At 43.3% G+C, this 21,893-nt stretch overlaps 1 protein-coding gene across 1 annotated transcript in view; it reads right to left on the bottom strand.

Moving 5' to 3' along the window:
* Positions 1–2,334: 2,334 nt before the first annotated feature.
* Positions 2,335–21,893, bottom strand: part of Hsd11b1 (hydroxysteroid 11-beta dehydrogenase 1) — a 42,491-nt gene continuing 22,932 nt past the window's right edge. Inside the window, exons 6-7 of the mRNA XM_036202389.1 lie at positions 4,118–4,261; positions 2,335–2,628 (exon numbers count right to left, since the gene is read on the bottom strand). Of these exons, the coding sequence (XP_036058282.1) occupies positions 2,423–2,628; positions 4,118–4,261 (350 nt within the window). The 3' untranslated portion in view covers positions 2,335–2,422. The remainder of the gene's footprint in view (positions 2,629–4,117; positions 4,262–21,893) is intronic.

The following is a 21,893-nucleotide window of genomic DNA, read 5'->3' as shown; positions in this document are numbered from 1 at the left end:
GGAACTCGGAGCTCCACCTGCCTCTGCCTCCTGAGACATGGGATTAAAGGCATAGGCCACCATCACCTGGCCTGAGAACCATTTTTGAGAGTCTTCCTTTTTCTGTTGTGCATTTAGGATATTAGGCTAAAGTTGTAATGCTTGTGTGGTGAACACTTTTACCCACTGAGCCATCCCAATGGCCCAGTGGCCCCTTTTATTAGATGCCCCTGAAATTATCCACCATGAGGTGTCATCTCTTACCTGTTGTAGCCTGACCAGTTGAGGGCTCTGTGGAATCATGAACATGGCTAGTGTTTTGTCTCCCACTTCACTGTAGTCCCACAATGCTTGGCAAGTATTTGGTGAATTTTTTTTTTTTTTCTTTTAAGTAAGCAGGTCATTTCTTTGTAAGAACCAACCAGTGAGACTTGGGAGGAAATGAGTGATCTCAAAATATAGACTCAAGAGAGATAATTTCTTTAAGCCCTAAAGTACATGCCATTCCATATTCTCCTTTCCATTTTTTATTTTTATTTTTTTTAAATTTAATTTAATTTTACATATCAGCCATGGGTTCCCTTGTCCTCCCCCCTCCCACCCCCACCTTCCCCCCATTCCCCCCCATTCCCATCTCCTCCAGGGCAAAGACTCCCCTAGGGATTCAGCTCAACCTGGTAGATTTAGTACAGGCAGGTCCAGTCCCCTCCTTCCAGGCTGAGCAGAGTGTCCCCGCATAAGCCCTAGGTTCCAAACAGCCAGCTCATGCACTAAGGACAGGTCCAGGTCCCACAGCCTGGGTGCCTCCCAAACAGTTCAAGCTATTCAATTGTCTCACCTATCCAGAGAGCCTGATCCAGTTGGGGGCTCCACAGCTTTTGGTTCATAGTTCATGTGTTTCCATTAGTTTGGCTATTTGTCCCTGTGCTTTTTCCAATCTTGGTCTCAACAATTCACACTCTTACAATCCCTCCTCTTTCTCGACAATTGGAGGTCCTGGGGCCTGGCCGAGGATCTCTGCATCCACTTCCATCAGTTACTGGATGAGAGTTCCAGCACAGCAGTTAGGGTGTTTGGCCATCTGATCACCAGACTAGGTCAGTTTGGGCTTTCTCTCGACCATTGCCAGTAGTCTACAGTGGAGGTATCATTGTGGATTTTTTGGGACCTCTCTAGCACTTTGCTTCTTCCTATTCTCATGTGGTCTTCATTTATCATGGTCTGTTATTCCTTGTTCTCCCTTTCTGTTCTTGATCCAGGTGGGATCTCCTGCTCCCCTAAGCTCTTTTTTCCTTGAACCTTGCCCTTCATTGCCCCTACTCACGTCCAGGTTGTTCATGTAGATCTCATCCATTTCTCTGTCATTGGGTGATCCCTGTGTCTTTCTTAGGGTCCTGTTTTCTAGGTAGCCTCCCTGGTATGTATTTGGTGAATTTTTATCGAATGAATGATAGGATCCCTTCTCTCCACACTTCTAATATTCACCTGAGCATCCTCATGCTATGCATAGATGCCCAGTAAACTCTAGGAACTGTTGGGTTAAGCAGCATAGAGCAGGCTAAGCTGAGACTCATATTCCCCATGAGCTCCAGTGAACTTCAGTGGTTCACGCCCAAATGAGCAATGTGTGAATGTATGAGGAACATCTGAATACACAGAGACAGTAAAGATAGGATGCTTGCCAAACAAAGGATAATGTGATTTCTCTAACTCAGATTAAAAAGTCCAGACCATAAAACAGGAAATAAACATGGGAAATTTTCATTTGTTTAGATGTTGGTTTTAAAGGAAGCATGTTGAGCCGGGTGGTGGTGGCACACACCTTTAATCCCAGCACTCAGGAGGCAGAGCTAGGCATATCTCTGTGAGTTTGAGGCCAGCCTATTCTACAGAGTGAGATCCAGGACTGGTACCAAAACTACACAGAGAAACCTTGTCTTGAAAAAAACAAAACAAAACAAAACAAAAAGGAAGCATGTTGAGAAAACTCAATTTATAGTTACCAGTTTTCCATTTATAAAGTTGACATTACCTTTCTTATATTTAATGTTATATTAGGCACCATTGTATTGTTCTATGTGAGGTAAAGTTGATGTAACTACCTTGTATTTATATCCATGCTTACTATTAAATTCACAACTTCAGGCTCCAGAGTGGTTCGTGACATTTATTATAACTATGTTTTCATTGTGCAGGTGTCAGAGGAACTTCTTCTCATGATGAGGGGTACCCCACCCACAATTTGCATATCTCTGGGAATATGCTTTCATGGTGGGGCTCACAGAAATATCGGGTAGAACTGTTTGGGGATTTAGCTCAGTGGCAGAGCGTTTGCCTAGCAAGCGCAAGGCCCTGGGTTTGATCCTCAGTTCAAAAAAACAAAAAACAAAAAACAAAAAAACTGTTTGAAGACCTCTACTAGGCCTCAGAAGTTTCTAGTTGCTTACAAATCTAAGTTATAGTTATTTACTGAAAAAAATTCCATGATCCTCCTTCCTGGGTTACTAAGTAGGAAAGGGCTCCAACTCCGGACGCCATAGTACACCTCATCTTTCCGCAGAGCTGCGCCTTTGATGATCTCCAGGGCGCATTCCTCCTTGGGAGCGGCTTGGAGAGTGATTATACCAGAGATTGTCTTCATGGCTGTTTCTGTAGGACCACAGGAAAGAGTGGAGTTATCCAGAGTTAGCAGAGCTTGTGTGATGGAGAATCCCAGACCTCTAGCTGTTAGGTACTCTGTGCCTATGTCTGAGCCCCACAGGCTCTCTGGGGACCTTTGGACAACAGGGTATGTCCAGTGTGGACAAAGGAAAACTGGCTGGCAGACATCCTGGATTGGGGATCTGTGTGGCAGTGGAGGTGACAGCTTGGGGGTCCAAATGTTCTTCTCTGGGTACTTTGGTTGGGGGGGACACATTACCATGGTGTTGATGCAGAATGAGGATTAAGTAGCTGATGTAAAATGTAGATGGCAAAGGAGAATGTGATGAGGCTGTGACCCACTGCTTTACAGATGGGAAGAGTAGAACCAGGCTTTGGCTCCCTCCCAGCACTGACCACTGCCACAGAGAAGGAGCTGGCAGGAATTATGGTCTGTCTTCCTCCATGGTCACGTCCTTCAGACATGCCTTCTCTCTCTTCATCTCCTTGCTGTTTGACTTCCAGTTTTGTTCTGTAATCACTACTTAATTACTTTTTTTTGACAAGGTCTCATGTAGCCCAGGCTGGCCTGGAACTCAATATATAGTTGAGAATGACACTGAACTTCTGATCCTCCTTTATCTACCTCCTGAGTGCTGGGATTACAAGTGTGTTCCACCATACATAGTTTAGGTGGTGCTAAGAATCAAACCCAGGGCCATATGAGTACCAGGAAAATACTCTAGCAACTGAGCTACAGCCCCAGAGCATCAATTGCTCCTTAAACAAGATTTTCTCACAGTCCTAGATGTATGCTTTAGATAAATGTGTAAACACTGTACTCACTGTTCCTGTACACACCTCACCTTTCCTGATTGTCACATCATGTATAACCCTGTATAATGGCCAGAAATGATACGTCACAATGTTGCTGGCTTTTTTTTTTTTTTAATTAGTGTCCCCTTTATACTTGGATTGTGTCCAGGAGCACACTCGATACTAATTTCTCCTATTTTTTCTTAGTCTGTGAAGGTTCTTTTCTTTTTCTTTTCTAGTCTTTCATGGCCTTGATTCTTTGAAGAGTACTAGTCATTCTTTCTAAGGACAGTCTCTCAGTTGGATGCTGGATCCTCTCAGTGTGCCACATTGAGGGGCTCATGAAACCACCGTGTCCTTACTGTTGAGTCTAGTGAGAAAAGTGCATAGGTGTTCAGTGTTTTCTATTGAACAACAGTGGTCATGGGGAGTTCATGTGGGCATAAGGAGCTCAGAGTAGAATCTACTGAGTGTGGTGTTCAGACTAGAGAGGAGGGTCAAGCTGATTGGCTCCACCATTGACAGAAGTGCCTCGCTAAAGACAGGGCTGATGCTTCTAGCTGTGGTCTCTAGTGTATTGCCACTGAGAAGGAGAGAACCTCAGAGACAGAACCCCTCTTTTTCTACACAGTAAATCTGACAGACCAATTTAAGGCCATTTATTCCAGGGTCTTTTCCTTACCTGTATTTATGAGGCCAAGAACACAGAGAGTGATGGACACGTTGACGTTAGTTATTAAGTGTTCTTTTCTAATGGTAGAAAAGAACCCGTCCAGAGCAAACTTGCTTGCAGAGTAGGGAGCCAGCATTGGCTGGGCCATTTTCCCTAAATGACAGGTTGAAGAAAGTTGTTAATGAGGACCCAGTTTGGCCTCAGACAGAGCAGGGCTTGACTTGGAGGGGGCTGGCAATCTCTGAGGGGTCTCCTTACCCAATGAGTCTCAGTTTCTCACTATCCCCTAATTTATCTTATGACATTATATTTCTGAAGGAATAGAAATTAAGTTTGTAGAGGTGTGGTGGTTTGGATGAGAATGCCCCCACCTCACTGTAGGTTCAGTCCCCAGTTGGTGAAATGCTTGAAAGGGTTAGGAGGAGTGGCCTTGTTGGAGTAGGTGGGCTTTGAGGTTTCAAAAGCCCATCCCAGGCCCATTGTTTCCCCCTCTCTTCTCCTCTCCTCTGTTCTCCTCTCCTCTTTCCTTCTCTCTCTCTCTCTCTCTCTCTCTCTCTCTCTCTCTCTCTCTCTCTCTCCCTCTCTCTCTCTCTGCCTCTGGATCAAGATGTAAAGCTTCAGCTACTTCTTCAGCACCATGCTTGCCTGCTTCCACCATGATGATAATGGACTAACCATTTGAAACTGTAAGCAAGCTCCCAATTACATGCTTTCTTTTAAAACAGTTGCATTAGTCATGGTGTCTCTTCACCACAATAGAGCAGTGACTAAGACAGGAATAATAGTGTATGGGGTGAGCTGCAAGACAGATTTCACTGGGGAGAGATGCTAAGCAATGGTAAGAAGTGAGCTGGGCTTCAATACAGCCATGTGTTCTCACAGCTTCTATCTCCAGCTCAGATCCTAGAGGGCCAGGTCAGTGACCTGTCTTCTCTCTGCACGAAGGGGATAAAAGACTTGTGTTTGAGTTTTACACAAAACTGGAACTTTCATCACATTAGTCAAGACAGATTCCAGTCTGCCGAGGGATATGTGGACATAGACATAATAGGACGAGCTCTTCACATGCTCTATGGATAGACAGAACAAAAGTGAACACTGATAGAAAGACTATAAAATCCTTGTCTGCTAGCTCTGGAAGCTGAGCCAGTTTAGGGTCCATTTCTGTGGGCAGCTTCCCTTGTATCCTGAAAACTGTGATCAGTGCATTACAGACTCTCTGGATTTTGTCTCATTCCTCCAAAGAGGGTTAACTGTTCTGTTAAAGTAAGCAGTTAACTTGGTTGAAATATATCTGGCCACTTGGTATCTGCACCACTGTGAACAATCAGAAATCCAGAGAAAGTAATATATTACAGAGACCCAGGATTTTGTGATGTTTCTCCAAAGAATACTCATTTATTTTCTCCAAAAATTATAACAATTACAGACTTCTGACAAAATGAGAGCACTAACAGAGACTAACAGCAGACAGTTTGCTGTTCTTCCTGTCTCATAGACCTTCTAATAAATGCATGTTTCTACTGGTCACAGCGCAGCTGCTGTTCTCTCAGCATGTCCCTGCCAGAACCTCAATTCCTATCTGGGCACACAGTTATCCAGAGTGAGGTGGATGCCTCACACTCCTCTCAGCCAGTTATTGAGTGCCTAAGGTCTCTACAGTGGTAGGTAAGCAGAGGCAGAAGGAAGTCTCTCTGCCTTCCACTCTTTCCTCTTAGGTGTCTGTGATAGCCACAGTTCCTTGAACCATGAGGTAGAAAGGCGCACACTGAAGATGACAGTGTGGAGACACAGGGGAGACACTGTGGCCTGAAGCAGGCTCACCAGCTCTGCTCCACTATCAGACAGCCCTGACTTACTTCTCAACTGCTTAGTCCACTGTTGTTTTTAACTTTCAACACCCGAGAGCTGGGCCTAAACCTTGTTATAGATAGACCATGTGAGAGAAGAAACCTGACATCACTGTGGCTCCATCCCTTGACTCAGGTCTGCTATAGGAATGGCCATGTGACCTAGTTTGGACCTATAAGACAAGGAAATTTTTATTGAGTGTCTCAGAGTTTTTTCCCTCCTGGGGTTTCCCAAGAGTAGCAGTCCTTTTTCTCTTCTGGTGGGCACTCTGTGCATTTATATGGGGCTAGAACTGCTGCAGCTACCTCATTGTCAGCTGAGTGGAAAACCACACAGGGAGGGAAGCAGAGCCAAGAGGATCATGGGGACACAGCTTGAACTGGGTCAGCTGTGAAGCCTGCCCTACATCGGAACTCCAATTCTGTCAATAATTACCATTAATGTTTAAGCCAAAAAGAGATCCAAAATATTTATAGGAATAGTATATGATTAAAATATGAGCTTTAGAGACAGGTGGCATGTGTATAAATCCCAAGCATGACACTTCTTAGGTAAAGTTTGTGGATAATGCCATTATCAAGCTGAAATAACCACATAATATGCTTAGCACAGACTCTGAATCTGAGAAGGCATTCAGAGAATGCTGTTGTTGTCAACAGAATTAGTATTTAAATCAGCAAGAAATGTATGAGCTATACAAAGTCATGTTGGGACAAATAGCTAATTACTCAGGGGAGTGGAAAAATACCACTCTAATAAATTAATTCAAACCACACTAGAGAATATGTGGAAAGTAAGATAATACAGTAAGAGAAGGATGAGTTTACCATTTCAAGAAACACTTAATCCAGGAAAACAGGTGCACTTGGGGAAAGGAAGGGTGGGTGGATGGAATGCAAAACTTGAAAAGCTGCTTGGTGCTGGAGATGCCCATCTTGCCCTTTTGTATGTACATCTTTCAAAGAGACCCCTCTTCTAGCCTTAGAGGGCTGTCCAACCACAGATGTGTGCACACCAGCTTGAACACATGCCATGGCTTCTTTTAAGAAACTGCAATATATGGCAGAAGGATTCTAATGACTGTCATTTGAGCTAAAAGGTTATATAAGGGTAGGAGGACTGAGAGATCCACTTCTAGGCATTATAAAGGGTAAGTCAGCAGAGATCACTCATGCAGAGGGCAGAGATGTGGAGCAGAGGAACACAGAACCTGAGCTTAAATAGGTGCTAACTTTCTTTAAAGCTTGTATATCTCATTCTAAAGTTCAAAGGCTAAATAATTATTTAAAGTTGAAGGACTGGTGAAAAAAACCAAGATTCAGATCTGTTTCTAGTGGCTCACTCTTATACTCTTGTTTCCTCTACAGTTGCCTCTATTTTCCTCCTCCTCTCCTCCTCCTCCTCCTCCTCCTTCTCCTCCTCCTCATTATTATTATTAGTCATTGCTGGGCCTCCTGTTCTTTATATTCACATTTTCCAGGAATCATGTGGCCAATCTAGTTCCAACCCCCCTGTGTAGGTGAAGTTTTCTTTGGTCCGATGTTCAAGCGCCAAATAGACAAACTTTATGACTACCAGTATTATTTTTACTTTCAGACTGACAGGTGAAGGTGTCCACAGACAGGCTTATTACTCTTAGCCCTTTAGATTTGTGTCCCAGGGCACCATAACAAATAAGTTACCACAAACATGATATGATCACAGTATAATCCAGTGGTTCTCAACCTTCCTAATGCTTTGACCCTTTAATACAGTTCCTCATGTTGTGGTGACCCCCAATCATAAAATTATTTTGTTGTTACTTCATAACTGTAATTTTGCTACTGTTATAAATTGTAATAGAAATATCTGATATGCTACCTCTATGAAAGGGTCATTCAACACCCTCAAGGGGTCGTGACCCACCACAGGTTGAGAACTGCTGGTATCATCCCTCCCTCTACATCTCAGTGGGCCAAAGTCCAGGTGTTGTCCAGCCCTTCACATAGATGCTGTTGTTGGTGCTCCCAACTTGGAGATACCCTGATCCCATTCTGCTGTCTTTACATGCTTTCCTGTGTGCCTCCTTGTGTTCTGCCTCTTTTACGTTTGTTTCTACAAGGACTCTTGTTATTGGAGTTTGGCTCACTGAGAGAATCTGAGATGATTTCATCTGGATATCTGAGTTATGTCTTTGAGGATCCTTGCTCAGGTAAGGTCTTGCTCATTGGTTTCAGGGGGACATTTCTTCTGGGGACACACTCTTGTCACCCACTACACCTTCCTTAGTGTAATGATGATACGGACTGTGACATCTGATGTTTATTCTTGGATGGTAACAACTGAGCTATAGAAACAAGAAGCCATGCAGAGCTGTTTTTGTTTTGTTCATGATACTCCACCTCATGCCCCATTTTTTAACAGGCTGTAGGTTATACTCACAGTACGAAGTTGCATCCCACATGAGGAGAAAAGGAGGAAGGTGAGAAGAAGAGGGGGAAAGTAGGAAGGAGAGAGGCAGGGAAGGAGTCAGAAGTGGCCTGAGTTTTTCCGAAGGAGTCACAGCACCATATATGGTATCTTATTTTCTTCTCCTGTTGCTGAGATGAAACTGACAGAAGCCACATGAGGAGAAGGGGCATGTTCTGGCTCACAACACACTAGGAAGTGTCCGCAACTCGAGGGAGTCGGTCACACTGCATCCGTAGTCAAGAGTCAGAGATAGGGGATACACACATGCTGGTGCTCTACTGGGTTTTCATTTTGAGCAGTCCAGAACACACTGCTAGGGAACTTTCCTACCCACAATTCATATCAATATGACCAATCCCACACAGACTTGCTTGCTCACCTCCCAGGTAATTCTAGATCCTGTCAAGATAACAATTAACATTAACCATCACGTGTGGTTTATAATGTGCCTTTAAATGTTAAAAAAAAAAAGAAATTACAAAGCTATTGAGCAAGGTTCAAGATAAGATGAGAATTGCACAACATTTATTAGCTATTATGACAAAACGAGGTTCCCCTGTGCTATGGTCACTGAGGCTGCACCTGTCGCTGACATCTACTATAACCACATTTTGCTTTTTAGGTTTCACAGCTCACCTTTGATCTGTTAAAATAAACAATTCTCAAACTCAGTGTATGCTCACTCACATGAATCAGGTTGGAGCCAGTTAACCCCAGGACTCAAGCCTACAGCTCCCCTGGTTCTTCCTGAATGTTCTCGAGGGAGGGTGGTGTTGGACAGTCCTGTAGGAAGTGACGTGTGTTTATGAACCATAGTTGTGGTGGGTTTTGAGGGTGAAGATGGGAGCAGGGAAGCCACGTGGCACAAGTTTGTGGAACCTGGTCTAGGGACCGTGAAAGAAATCGTGAGGGAGGCTGGGGTGGGGTGAGGTTGAGTGCCAGCTGAGAGAGTTCCCAGTCATGAAGTTGCTCTCAAGCTCAGGCAGGTTTGTCAGGAGCCAGTGTGCTCTAAATCTAAAGGGCTCTTCAGGACTAGACTGCCGGGAAATTCAACCTGGAGGAGGCAACTCTTGAGCAAAATGTAGAGCACAAAAGACACAGGAGGAGGGGGCAGGGTAGCTGCGAGCACAAGAAACCTCAGGCATCTTCCACAGACCAAGTATGCACGGCAAGTATGCACGGCAAGTATGCACGGCAAGTATGCACGGCACATGCTTAGAGAGACCAAGCACACACCTAGAATGTTAGGACAGTCGAAAAAAGCGTCTGGATTTGAGAAGGTGACGTGGATGCATACTGAATGCTATAACAGCCCCCCCCCCCCTCCACTCACACCCTGTTCCTGCCCTGGAGGAGCTGGAGGCACCCAGGAAACCAGTGTTTTTATTGCTGCACGTAGACACAGATAAAGAGGTCTCACTTCAGGTCAGCTTAATTACAGAGAGGAAACCCTGGATTTCTAGAGCTTCAATTCTTTTCCCCCAGAGACTCATAAAAGAAAAGCCGAGGCAGACCACAAAAGCAAGAAAAAGAGAAGATAACTGCCCCACCCCAGCATATCCATCACAACCTTGGGCATTTAATTAAAGTTTGTTTCCTATCCCAGGAACTATCTTACATATTTTCCCATGTAATACACCACATAAACCATATATGGTGGTATACATGCAACCCCAGCACACAGGAGGCCAGGGGTTCAAGGTGCTCCTTAGCTACATAGCAAGTGTGAGGCTACCCTGGTTTACACAGGACTCTGTCTCAAAAGAAAATGAAAGAATCTAGATTATCAAAGGAGTTTTGCCCTTTCTAGCTTTCGGAAATGTCTTAATGTATTTTACTACATGTAAATGTGAACGTTTCCTCACACAAACTGATTAGCATCCTGTGGGAAAGGCATGTCTTGACATTTTAACTAGCCAAGTGAGACCATTGTTGAGACATGAAGCAGTCAGAGAAAGGGCTTTATCATGTCAGAGTCATCAGGTTCTGGGAAGGACAGATTCCCACTGGACAGGGTTGGGTGGGCAGTAGAGGGAAGGGTCACATTGTTCCCATTGACACCCTGTAGTACTTGTTTAACTTCCAGTCAATCAGAACCTCATTAGAAGAGGTAATATGTGAAGAGTTCATTCTAAGAGGCTCGGAGCATTGTAACAGTGAGGGTCTGAGGAGCCTGTGAGTGCTTTGCTCAAGGTCAAGTTTTAGTTGACACAACAACAGAATAAGCCCGGCAGTGGTGGCGCATGCCTTTGATCCCAGCACTCAGGAAGCAGAGGCAGGCGGATCTCTGTGAGTTTGAGGCCAGCCTGATCTACAGAGTGAGTTCCAGGACAGCCAGAGCTGTTATGTAGAGAAACCCTGTCTTGAAAAACACAACAAAACAAAACAAAAACAAAACTGACATAAAAACCCAAACAAACACAAAAAACCCTCAGAAAACCTCAGCAGAATGCACGTGCGCATTCTCTCTCTCTCTCTCTCTCTCTCTCTCTCTCTCTCTCTCTCTCACACACACACACACACACACACACACACACACACACACACACACACACAGTTGATCTCTTGCAGGAAAGTTTAGACACAAAGAGAGCTGTGGTGACCATATTTTCTGAAGCAAAATATGGGACAAGGAGTCTGGTGTCTGAGTGCAGATGTGGTAAATGGGACAGAATGTCTGTGATTAGATCTATCCCCCAAACACTGAGTTTCAGACACTGCAGAGCAGCTAGAGTGGGCGAGCTGGCAGACAGGCTGTGCACACAGGCTTTCAAAGGGAGGCTTGGAGTGCAGGGTCTACAAAGATTCTTAGCTTGATCCATGGAAATGCTGTAGACTTCAAGCAGGAACTTACTCAACTGGTGACTGAGCAAATGATTCTGGATCATTTACCTGGATCCCTCTAAAAATCTGAAGAAGGGCAGGGATGAAGCTTTTTGATGTATTTTTTTTTTCTCTTTCTAAGCATTCAATTAGAGCAGTAAAAAAGTTGCCCTTGAAATGGAAATCATTTGAAAATCCAGCCAGGCAGTTGGTGATCAAAGGTTAGAGAGGTCAGACCAAGCACACCTGGGAACCAACGGGCATGGATGGGAGTGTTTCCCACAGGGATCATCAAATAGCCTGAAAGAAAACTCCCAAATAATTCACCCCCACACTTCCTCCACTTCAGTGGGTTCCTAGGATGGAGAATACTTTTGTCTTTTGAAATAATTTCAAACTTTAAGAAATTGTTTTTTCCCTGAGCCTCCCTTTAGACAGGGTCTTATATAGTTCAGACTGACCTCAAACTATTATGCATTGAGGGTGATCTCTTGAACTCCTGATCTGCCTTTACTTATCTGATCTTTACTCCCAAGTGCTGGGATGACAGATGTGCACCACCACACATGGCTTCCACAAGCCTTTTAAAGTAATTCCTATAACTGAATTAAAGTAATTCAATTCAGGGCTGGCCCCATGTCCCACCACCTTGAACACTCCAGTGTCCATTTCTCCCACAGAGTGTCCTACTTGGTCACAACATGAGCACGACAGTGAAGGAAGTGACCTATGCAGTTCTTAGGGCTTCTGTAACAACTAGTGAAAAAGTGGGTAGCTAAAGATAGCAGAGATTTATTCTCACATTTGTGGGTTGGAGATATGTGAAATCAACAAGTTGAGAGGACCATGTTCCCTTCAAAAGCTCCAAGACAGAATCCTTCCTGGAAGTCAGCATTGCTGATGGAACCTCTGCTCAAGTCTTTGATAGAACATATTCATGTGGCCTCTCTTACCTCCATCTTTTGTTCTCTGTCGCTTATGGGGTGCTTATTGTTGGATTAAGTGCTCATGTGGGTGTGGTGATATTTAATTTGTGCTGAAATTTTATTTTTGCGTTAATAAAATAAAGCTTGCCTGAAGATCAGAGGAAAGTCAGGCAGCACACGCCCTTAATCCCTTAACGGTAGGTCTCTGTGTGTTCAAGGCCACACTAGGGAACAGAGCCAGTGTGGTGACTCATGCCTTTAATCCCAGTACCAACCATAGAGACCTAGCAGTCTGTACAGACAGACAGAAAGTGACAGAGCTGTGCAGGGAGAGGAAGTGAGGTAGCTGGGCTAAGAGAGCCAATGAGAGGGCAGAACAGCAAGGCAATAAAGGTGTGGGTAGACAGGAAGTAACTTGCACTTGGAAGCTGCAGGTGAGGTTGGCTTTCCCTATTTCTAAGGCTTTCACCTCTATATTTGGCTCTGTGTTTTTATTTTAAAAGACCATTTTAGAAATTCATCTATATTTGGGTAATCCAGGTTGATTCTAGCTCAAGAGCCTTTATTCAGTTAAACCTGCCAAGATCCTTCTAAATAAGGTCATATACATAGGTTCATAGCATTGAGATGTGGATGTCTTTCTGGGAGCCACCATCCAGCTCATGTTAGGAATGCTAATGGATTCTTGCTATATAATCCACAAACCCCCATGGAGAGCCAATGCTTGTCTCTACCATACCTTTTATAGCAAAAGCATCCCAAAGACCACAAGTTGCATTGCATGTTGAGACTTGTCAGTCCATTTATATTTGAAACAATTCCTCAGTGTCATTGAAGTCCATGGCTTTGACACTGTTGGGAGATACAAGTACTTATCTTGTACAATGTGCTGTGGTTGGCTTTTGCCAGTTACCAAGAATTGATGGCTCAATGTTTACAAATTTTGCAAGCAGGTTGATGTCAGACAATCATGGGACTATTTACAGTATAAAATGCTACCAATCAGGTTTTTCAAAAATTTCCTTTCTGGGAAGCTGGCCATTGAATATACACTAGCACACTTCTGGCACCTGTCCTGCCATTTGGATTTGTCTGATATTCTGGCATGATTTGATTTGAACTATGCAGTTCTGGTAGACTCAGGAGTAATTCTGTGCTCTTCACATCCAATCCCACCAGATTGATATATGGTTCCAGTTCGTTCTGTGGCTGGTGATGTGAATCAGGAGTCATTGGACTCAAGATGAACACTGAGGTTTCTCTAGCATAGAACTGTTCTTTCTCCTTGTAGTCAGTAATTATGGATTTTTTTCAAACATGTACTAATCATCCTTAAACACACTGTTCAGTGGCATCAGGCACATTTCTGTTGTGCAATAGCTTCTACTAAAGCCTCCAGAACTGTTTATGTTGCAAAATGAACTCTACACTATTAAACAATAACTCCCATTTTCTCTCTCCCCTAGACCCAGCTGCCACTAGTCTATTTTCAGTATGCGATGTCTTATTTAGTTGCTGCCTGTGTGTGTCAGGATCTCCTCCAGGTTAGGACCACACACTATCCTACTGTTTTGTCATGCTCTCATCTGTCTGTGGAGGCTTGGGCTGCTCTTGCATTCTAGCTGTTTTCAAATCTCTAAGACTGATTCTAACCCTGAGTATCTACCCACAAGGAGAGCTGTGGGGTTATGTGCAATGGTATTTTCAAATGTTTTGGGGAGTGACTGTGTTTTTCCCCCACATAGCTGTACCATTTTACATCCCCACTGCTATTTTACAGGGCCTCCAGTTTTTCTGTATTTCTCCCCTCCATCTTTCTCTCCTCCTTCCCCTCCTTTTTCTTTCTGTCTTCCTTCCTTCCTCCTTGCCTATCATGGTAGCAGCATGCCAATGTGTATGGGTTGATGACTCCTTACACTTGAGGTTTCCCTAGTGATTAGAGATGTTGAACATTTTTGCATGTTTCTATTGGATGGTTGAATATCTTCTTTAGGGAAGTATCTTTTCAAGTTCTTTGGCCAATTGAATTCATTGTTTGCTTTTTTGTTGTTGAGTGGGTAGCACTTTGAGATTAGTGCAAATTCTCTGTTTGTTATTTAAACCTTCATCCTCTGGTTTTTAACATTCATTAATGTGTCCTGGATAAATGATTACCATGATGGTTGCTAACTGGTGATTCTCCAGTGTCCTTGTTCCCTTTGTGTTTATCATTTGGCCTTCCACCATATGGGGGAAATGCCTCCTCTTTTTATTTGTTTAGTCATGTGATTATGTAATAGTGAACTCATTGTTTTCTGTGGCTTGTAATAGATTACAATTCATTTTTGTTATTGCTCATAGTTGGGCTTTATTTTTTCTATTTTTAAAAGGATTTATTTATTTATTATGTATACAGAAGAGGGTGCCAGATCTCATTACAGATGGTTGTGAGCCACCATGTGGTTGCTGGGAATTGAACTCAGGACCTCTGGAAGAGCAGTCGGTGCTCTTAACCTCTGAGCCATCTCTCCAGCCTCTATTTTTTTTTTCTGTTTTAAATGTCCAGTGTTCTGTCATTCTAAAGCAGTTTGATAATGCATATAAATGACCTTAAAATATTCCCATTGTTCCACTCATCCCATATTCCACTCAGATGAGTGCTACAAATCTATCAAAAATATCATTTCAGGTTCAGGAAACTTTTTGTTCCTTTCTCTCTCTCTCTCTCTCTCTCTCTCTCTCTCTCTCTCTCTCTCTCTCTCTCTGGGTCTCTACTCTAGGCTGGCCTGATACTCCCTGTGTAGCAGAGAGTAGCTTTGAACTTCTGATCCTCCAGTTAAGATTACAGGCATGCAGCCCACAACTACTTTGTACAGTGCTGGGGATCAAACCCAGGGCTTCTTGAATAGAAGACAAGTACTCTGCTGAGTTACAAGTACTCTAGATATATTTTTTGGTTTTCTGATTTTTTTTTTTCTGAGACAAGGTCAACTTGAAACACAAATACATCTCTATTAAACCATAACCTTTCCTTTCTTGTTCATTCCCCAGATCTCATGTTAAGAGCAATATAAAACACTTAAAAGTCCCATAGTCCTTTCCAAAGTCTCAAACTCACAGTCCTCCTGCATCAGCCTTCTAAGTGGTAGGGTTATAAGTCAATGTATGGAGGCCCAAATTTCTCAGGGTCAGAGAATCTGAGCTTGCTTTACCCAGCAGGGCTGCATAAGGGGATGGTTTGATCATGGGCATGGTTTCCAGGTATTTGGAAGGGCCTACACTTGGCTTTACCTAGCTAGGGGAAGGTCTTTTGCCTTGCTCATTGGCATTGTTATAAAAAGCCCTTTTAAATAAAATTCTGGGCTGTTGGATATTGAACCAGGTCCTCCTGAAGCTATCCTGTGTTTCTGTCTTTCTTCATCTGCTAGGTTTATCATTCTTATATTATTGTATTATATTTATATTATATTATATTATATTATATTATATTATATTATATTATTTCTTATCCTTCTCCCTTCAAGAGTATCCTGGGAAAAGTGGGGGAAGGTCTCCCACATCAATGCTACTACCTGTGGCCCTTACGGGATGCCAAAGCAGGGAGTAAGCTTGTTTGGGACCATCTGGACATTCAGGACAACTGTGAGTTGCAGTGTCCTGTCAGTCTCTTTATAGCACTGAAGGTTGTTCCCTGTGGTTATGTGGAGCTTTCAAGGCCACCACTGACTTCTGCTTGCAGCTTTAACATATCCTTTGTTTTTTTACTGTGAATGCCATTACTTTCATATCATAGAAACAACTCTAAACGTTGATGGTATTGCTTTTCCTGTTGCTATTGCCTTCTATTCTTAATCTTTCATGAGCAATTCATTTCAGAATTCCCTTGTTTCTTTCTCTGCTTCCTTTTTGAGGACAATATTATTTCACAGCACACGTTTTGTTGAGAAATTCAGGAGGCAGATTTTTAGTCTAAATATGCATCTGTGTTGAGTTTACTTTGGGCACATGCATCTTCTACTTGTGTCCCTCCAATAAGATGTATTTGCTGGCAGTGTTCTTGCTCTCCTCACCCCTGAGGTGGGTATTGATAGCACTTAGAAATGACTTTGAATAAAGCCATGGCCGGCCAGGCAGCTCCACCATTCTTTTGTTTGTTTTGACTTTGAAACTTGCAATGTTTCAGAGCAGAGCCCATACCCTGCCTCTACCTCCTAAGGTCTGAGATTGCAGGAATGCGTCACCATGCCAGGCCACCCAGCCTTGTAAAAAGAAAACATAAAGCAGTCATGATGGATAACATGTTGTCTTTAACCTACAAAAATGTTACTATTTTCACAGAGAGACTTTCTGATTTCAAATCTCCCTGTCTTCTCATATTAGGGGCAGATAGGACATGATTCATAATTCAGTGGGTACTGCCTTAATCATTCAGGTCTCGCCCAAGTTCAGTGCCTTAAAGTCTATCCACAGTGACTCTTGGAGGCTTTAGGTCTTCGGTGAGTCTCACTCTGACCTCCTTGGCATTCTTTCAAGCCCCGTGCATGAACCAGCTACTAATACACATGCTTTTTTACCTTGTATATTTCTAGCCCCCACAATACTCCAATTCCAGAATACCCCATAAGGGCTTCCACTCACCTTGACAATTATTTCTGGGTTAATTGGATTGAAAGGTAAATGGGAACATTTTCTTAGAGCAATCAGAACAGGTTGGGTGAGGGGGGAACATGACTTCCTACTTTGGTGCCCAGGCCCTTTTACATCCTCCTTTGGATCCCTACCACCTTCCCAAGCTAGAGCTACAGCAGCACATTGAGGAGCTGGCTTACTTTCTGGAAGCCATAGTACCAGGGCTGTATGAGATTAACATCTGTACATTCTCATCTTTATGCAAAACATTATGAGATGCTGAATCCTGCTAGGTGATCTGTGCAGTTGAGAAACCTGCTTTTTTCCTTCCCTCCCTATAATGTTAAATTCTTGAGCTTGCTTTAGACCACACAGGCAGCCCTCAGCTGACACAAATGTTACAGTCCAACAAATGACCTCATTCTCATTAATGTGCTGACCTGGAGAATATTTAACCTTGACATTGTGCCTGAAGTACTGTTCAACTGCAGTTAAACATTGTTAAAATCTCTGTAGATAGTTGAATAAGCCAGAGAATAAGTGTGTTTGGATAGGATGGAAAAGTAGATTTGTCTCTCCACCCATTCATCAATCCATCCACCTATAGGTATATTAAAAGTTGATTTTTTTAAAAAATTAACAGTTAGGAAGCTTTGAAAGAAGGGTCTGAGGCCATTGACAAGGTCCAGTGTTCTTTCAGTGCATTTTCACTTTGATCTAAGAAACCCAGTCTTTTATTATCATGTCTGGTTTCAGTTTAAGCTCTTCTTTTGTTTTCCTTGATATCAAGAACTTGTATCTGTTCACTTATATCTACTCAGGTGCTTATTATTTGTTTTATGGTTAGTGGTAATGGGATATTGGGGAGGGGGAGAGATAGACACACACACATACATATACACACACACACACACTCAGAGAGAGAGAGAGAGAGAGAGAGAGAGAGAGAGAGAGAGAGAGAGAGAGAGAGAAACAACTTCTGAAGGTAACCTTTCAGAATGCAATGAAGACAGGATTTGTTTAAATTTCTCTGGTGCTGCCTAAAAAGACTCCCTGTGACATGGGTGTAGATAGACTTAGGGGGTAGAGTGAGGGTTGGAGGGAGGGATGATAGGCCTGTCCCTGACTCCTCTGAGGGACTACACATTGAGGAGGGGTAGTAAAGCCACACAGATGCCCAGTTCCCATGCCATGCAGGTGACTGGCACAATGGGTCATGGTTATGGAGCCCATAGAACCAGGTGACTCAAAAGTGGAATCAGCTTTACCTTCTACAACAAAACAAAGAAGGGACATTTTAACCACAGGCAGATAGGCTTTTCCCAAATATTTTCTTCAAACCTAATGATTTTTTTAAAGTAAAACTCAGGAACTAGTATCACAGTTTTAGAAATACCAGCTGGGCATGCTTTTTCTCCTGCCTGCCTGTCTTCTGCACTGTTTTTGGTGGCAGGGATTCATTCATGTGGTATTCTCGAATATGATAGAGTGGGTATGGGAAGACATTTTTTGTAGGCTAATTTTTCTTTTTCTTTTCTTTTCTTTTTTTTTGAGACCAAGTGTCAGTCTGTAACCCAGAATGGCCTGGAACCCATGGTAATCCCCTTGCCTCAGTGTCTGAGTGCTGGGATTCACAGCCACTCTTGGATCATTTTCTTCTGCTCTCATGTGTTTCTTGGCATGGACGGTGTGTGATTCAGCAATGTTTCTGCTCTTTTGTAGAAGGAGAAGCCCTGATTTTTAGTTGATCCCATCTGCAGCCTGCTGTGGTCGACAGTTACAGGTTTTAGAATGTGTTCTTCATTTTCTGTAGCTAGAATTCAGACATGACAGCAAGCCTTTTGGGACATGCAGATGAATGTAGCACCACAGGTCTTGTAGTCTTGACCCAGTTGGTTCTTAGCTTCATGGGGTAGGGACTATCCTATCAGCCTTGGCTTCCTACCCTGGACTGATCACAGGAGAAAATGAATTTAGATTTGCTTAAGGCATTATAAATTTGGACCTTAGTTACAGGAGCTGAAGTTACATTTTAGGAGTCCATGGTGGGAGGAGGGAAGACTGATTAATGTAACAGCATGTGATAAAGACACGAACTTGTTCAGTGGGACCAGAAAGGGTGCTGGGTTGTGTGTGCAAACATCAGCAGCATCTCAGAGGACTAAGGAGCTAGCCAAGCCTGAAGAAGTATGATACCCAGAAATGCATGAGGAAAAAGACAATTGCTCTGTGTTGTAACTCAGCAAAAAGTGAAAGGCACTGGAAGTGAGTACAGTTCTGACTCAGTATATTGTTTCTGACCTCAGGATCAGTTTGATGTTTAGTGAGATGTTTGTGAGATTCAGATTTTTAAAAGTAAAGATTATTGAACATACTTCCTGATTGCTTTAAAGAAGACACCAGGGTTGGGGAGACAGTTCCATCAGTTCTTATGCTTGTCACTCAACCCCGAGTGCAGGCCCCCAGCACTACATTAAAGGAAAAAAAAAGCCGAGCATACATTTGTAACCCTGATACTGTAGAGGAGAAGGCTTGCTGGCCAGCCAGCCAGTCAGTGAGCTCCAGGTTTTGGTGAGAGACCCCACCTCCAAAAAGAAGGTGGAGAGTGATTAGAGAAGGTGATTAGTGTCAGCCTCTGGCATCCATATACTTGTTCATGTACTTAAACACTACACATATGCACAAAATGGAAACATGTATAAAGCAATACACCATGAAACAATACTCTTCTTAGGATGAGAAATTAATTTGTAAATTCAGAGATATGTTTTAAAGCAAGAAAGCTGAACTCTAGGCTACCCAAATGACAGACACAGGAAGAGCTACACAACTCTATTTCTACCTCCCAGACCCCATGGAAATTACTAAGTGTCATTCTGTAGATGCCTGTGATGTACAGAAACATAGGTTATCCGAATTCCATTAGAACTTTAGGGTCTGTAGTAATCCTTGCTCCTTCCAAGCACATCTAGATTATATACATTATATAAGTAAAATTCTCTAGGCAAAGGTGAAACAGCTTTTGCTTGGACTTCATGTTTCTATTCATCAATAGAATCAGGAATCGCTGGAGTCACCCACACCATGACCAATGTAGGGGGGGAGGTTTGGCCAGTGCAGAGGATTCACTGGGTATGTGCCCAGCACCCTTCCACTCAGTATGCCTCTGGAAACTCTCCTTTGCTTTCAGCCCAGCATGTCTGTGGGCGAGGAGGGGCCAGAGTCTGTGCTGGCTGGAAGCACAGGGGTGCATATCAATCACTGTGCTCCAGGGTGGCACAGACACACTGTCCCTTTATCCAGTCACCATGCAGGCCTTTCCTGGGCCAGAAAGGAGAGTGTTTTACTATATTGATGGCCTTATGCATCCCAAGGAGAACTGGCATCTCTGAAGTATTTAACAGTTCATGGCCTCCTAGGTCACTTGTTCTGTTTTGTTTCAAGATAGAGTTTCTCTGTGTAGTTTTGGTGCCTGTCCTGAATCTTGCTCTGTAGACCAGGCTGGCCTCGAACTTACAGAGATCAGCCTGGCTCTGGCTCTGCCTCCTGAGTGCTGGGATTAAAAGTGTGCGCCACCGCCGCCCAGGTGGGCACTTGTTTTTTTTAATATCCTAAGAACTACATTTATTTATTTAAATAGATAATTTATGATAGGAGAACATGTTTTGCATTTTTTTTTAAGACAGGGTTTCTCTGTGTAGTTTTGGTGCCTTTCCTGGATCTTGCTCTGTAGACCAGACTGGCCTCGAACTCACTGAGATCCACCTGGCTCTGCCTCCTGAGTGCTGGAATTAAAGGCATGCGCCACCACTGCCCGGCTTCTATTCTAAGAACTACACTTATAAGGCTGGTTTATATCTCTGTTCTGACCTTTCAACCACATCTTTTACTAATCAGCAAATATGTGTAGGACTTCTGCCCTGAATCCAGGAGAAATCCTCACCTCTGGAGATTCTCAGTGATGTCGTTGGATGCTGCCACCATGCAAAACATTGGGGACCCCCTCCATGCCATAGAGCTCTATCTATGATATTGTTTCTTTGTATATATTGTCTACTTGTTTAAATATCACTTTCTTTTTGAGACAGGATCTTTCTTACTATATAGACTAAAGTGGCCTGGAATTTGTTTTGTAGACCAGGCTGTCCTTGAGTTCACAGAGACCCACCTGTCTTTGCCTCACAAGTGGTGGGATTAAAGGCTTGTGTCACTACACTCAGCCTAAATTTCATTTTTAACGCTACAAATTGAGGTTAGAAGAATATCCTCAGTATACATTGATATCCCTGCCCCCTCCCCGCAGTACTGGGGATTGACACCAGGGGGTTGACAGAACTCTAAGTGCTGTGCCAACCCTAGAGCAGCAGTTGTCAACCTGTTGGTCACCACAGCATTGGGAGCATGGGGTCACATATCAGATTCCTGCATATCAAATATTTACATGGCTATTCATAGCAGTAGGAAAATTACAGTTATGATGTAGCAAGTAAAAAATTTTATGGTTGGGTTCACCACAACATGAGGTACTGTACTAAGGGTCACAGCGTTAGGAAGGTTGAGAACCACTGGTCTGGAGCAGTCTCCCTCTGTTACTCTTCAATTCATTTTCCCTAGCTAACCATCTTACTGTATGCCCTTAAGGTGTTCTATTCTTACTCCTGTTTTGTATACACTGACCTCACCACCCTGTGGCTTTGGGTTATGATGGAAGCAAAGTCTTTTCTATCCAATAGGACTAGGTCTCTTTTATGAAGAGACTAGACTAGCCGTGCCCCAGCAGCTCTTCCTGCCCCTGTCCTCTCCCAGGTGTAGCTCACACATCAAGTTTCCCATGGACATCCTGGACTGTTCAGTTTGTCTGTTCCTTTCTGGGATTTTGTAGTCTTACTTTGACCAATCCTTACTTTGCTAGTTCCTTAGTGTATCTTTTCTTCAACATACATGTCCCTAAGTTGACACCCCAAGTCTCTCATGAGTGAACCTGTCTGTGTATAATAATACCATAAGCTTTCAAGTTCATGCAGTGTGACTTCCCTGCATGGAAATGGATGCAATGTGCCCACCACAGAGCCTACCATAATCCCAGCACTACTTTGTTCTGGACTTCTACCCTGGCCCCTGGCCCA

Source organism: Onychomys torridus, chromosome 11 (genome assembly GCF_903995425.1).
Source record: "Onychomys torridus chromosome 11, mOncTor1.1, whole genome shotgun sequence".
NCBI classification, from domain to species: domain Eukaryota; kingdom Metazoa; phylum Chordata; class Mammalia; order Rodentia; family Cricetidae; genus Onychomys; species Onychomys torridus.
This window is presented reverse-complemented; position numbering and strand designations above follow the sequence as displayed.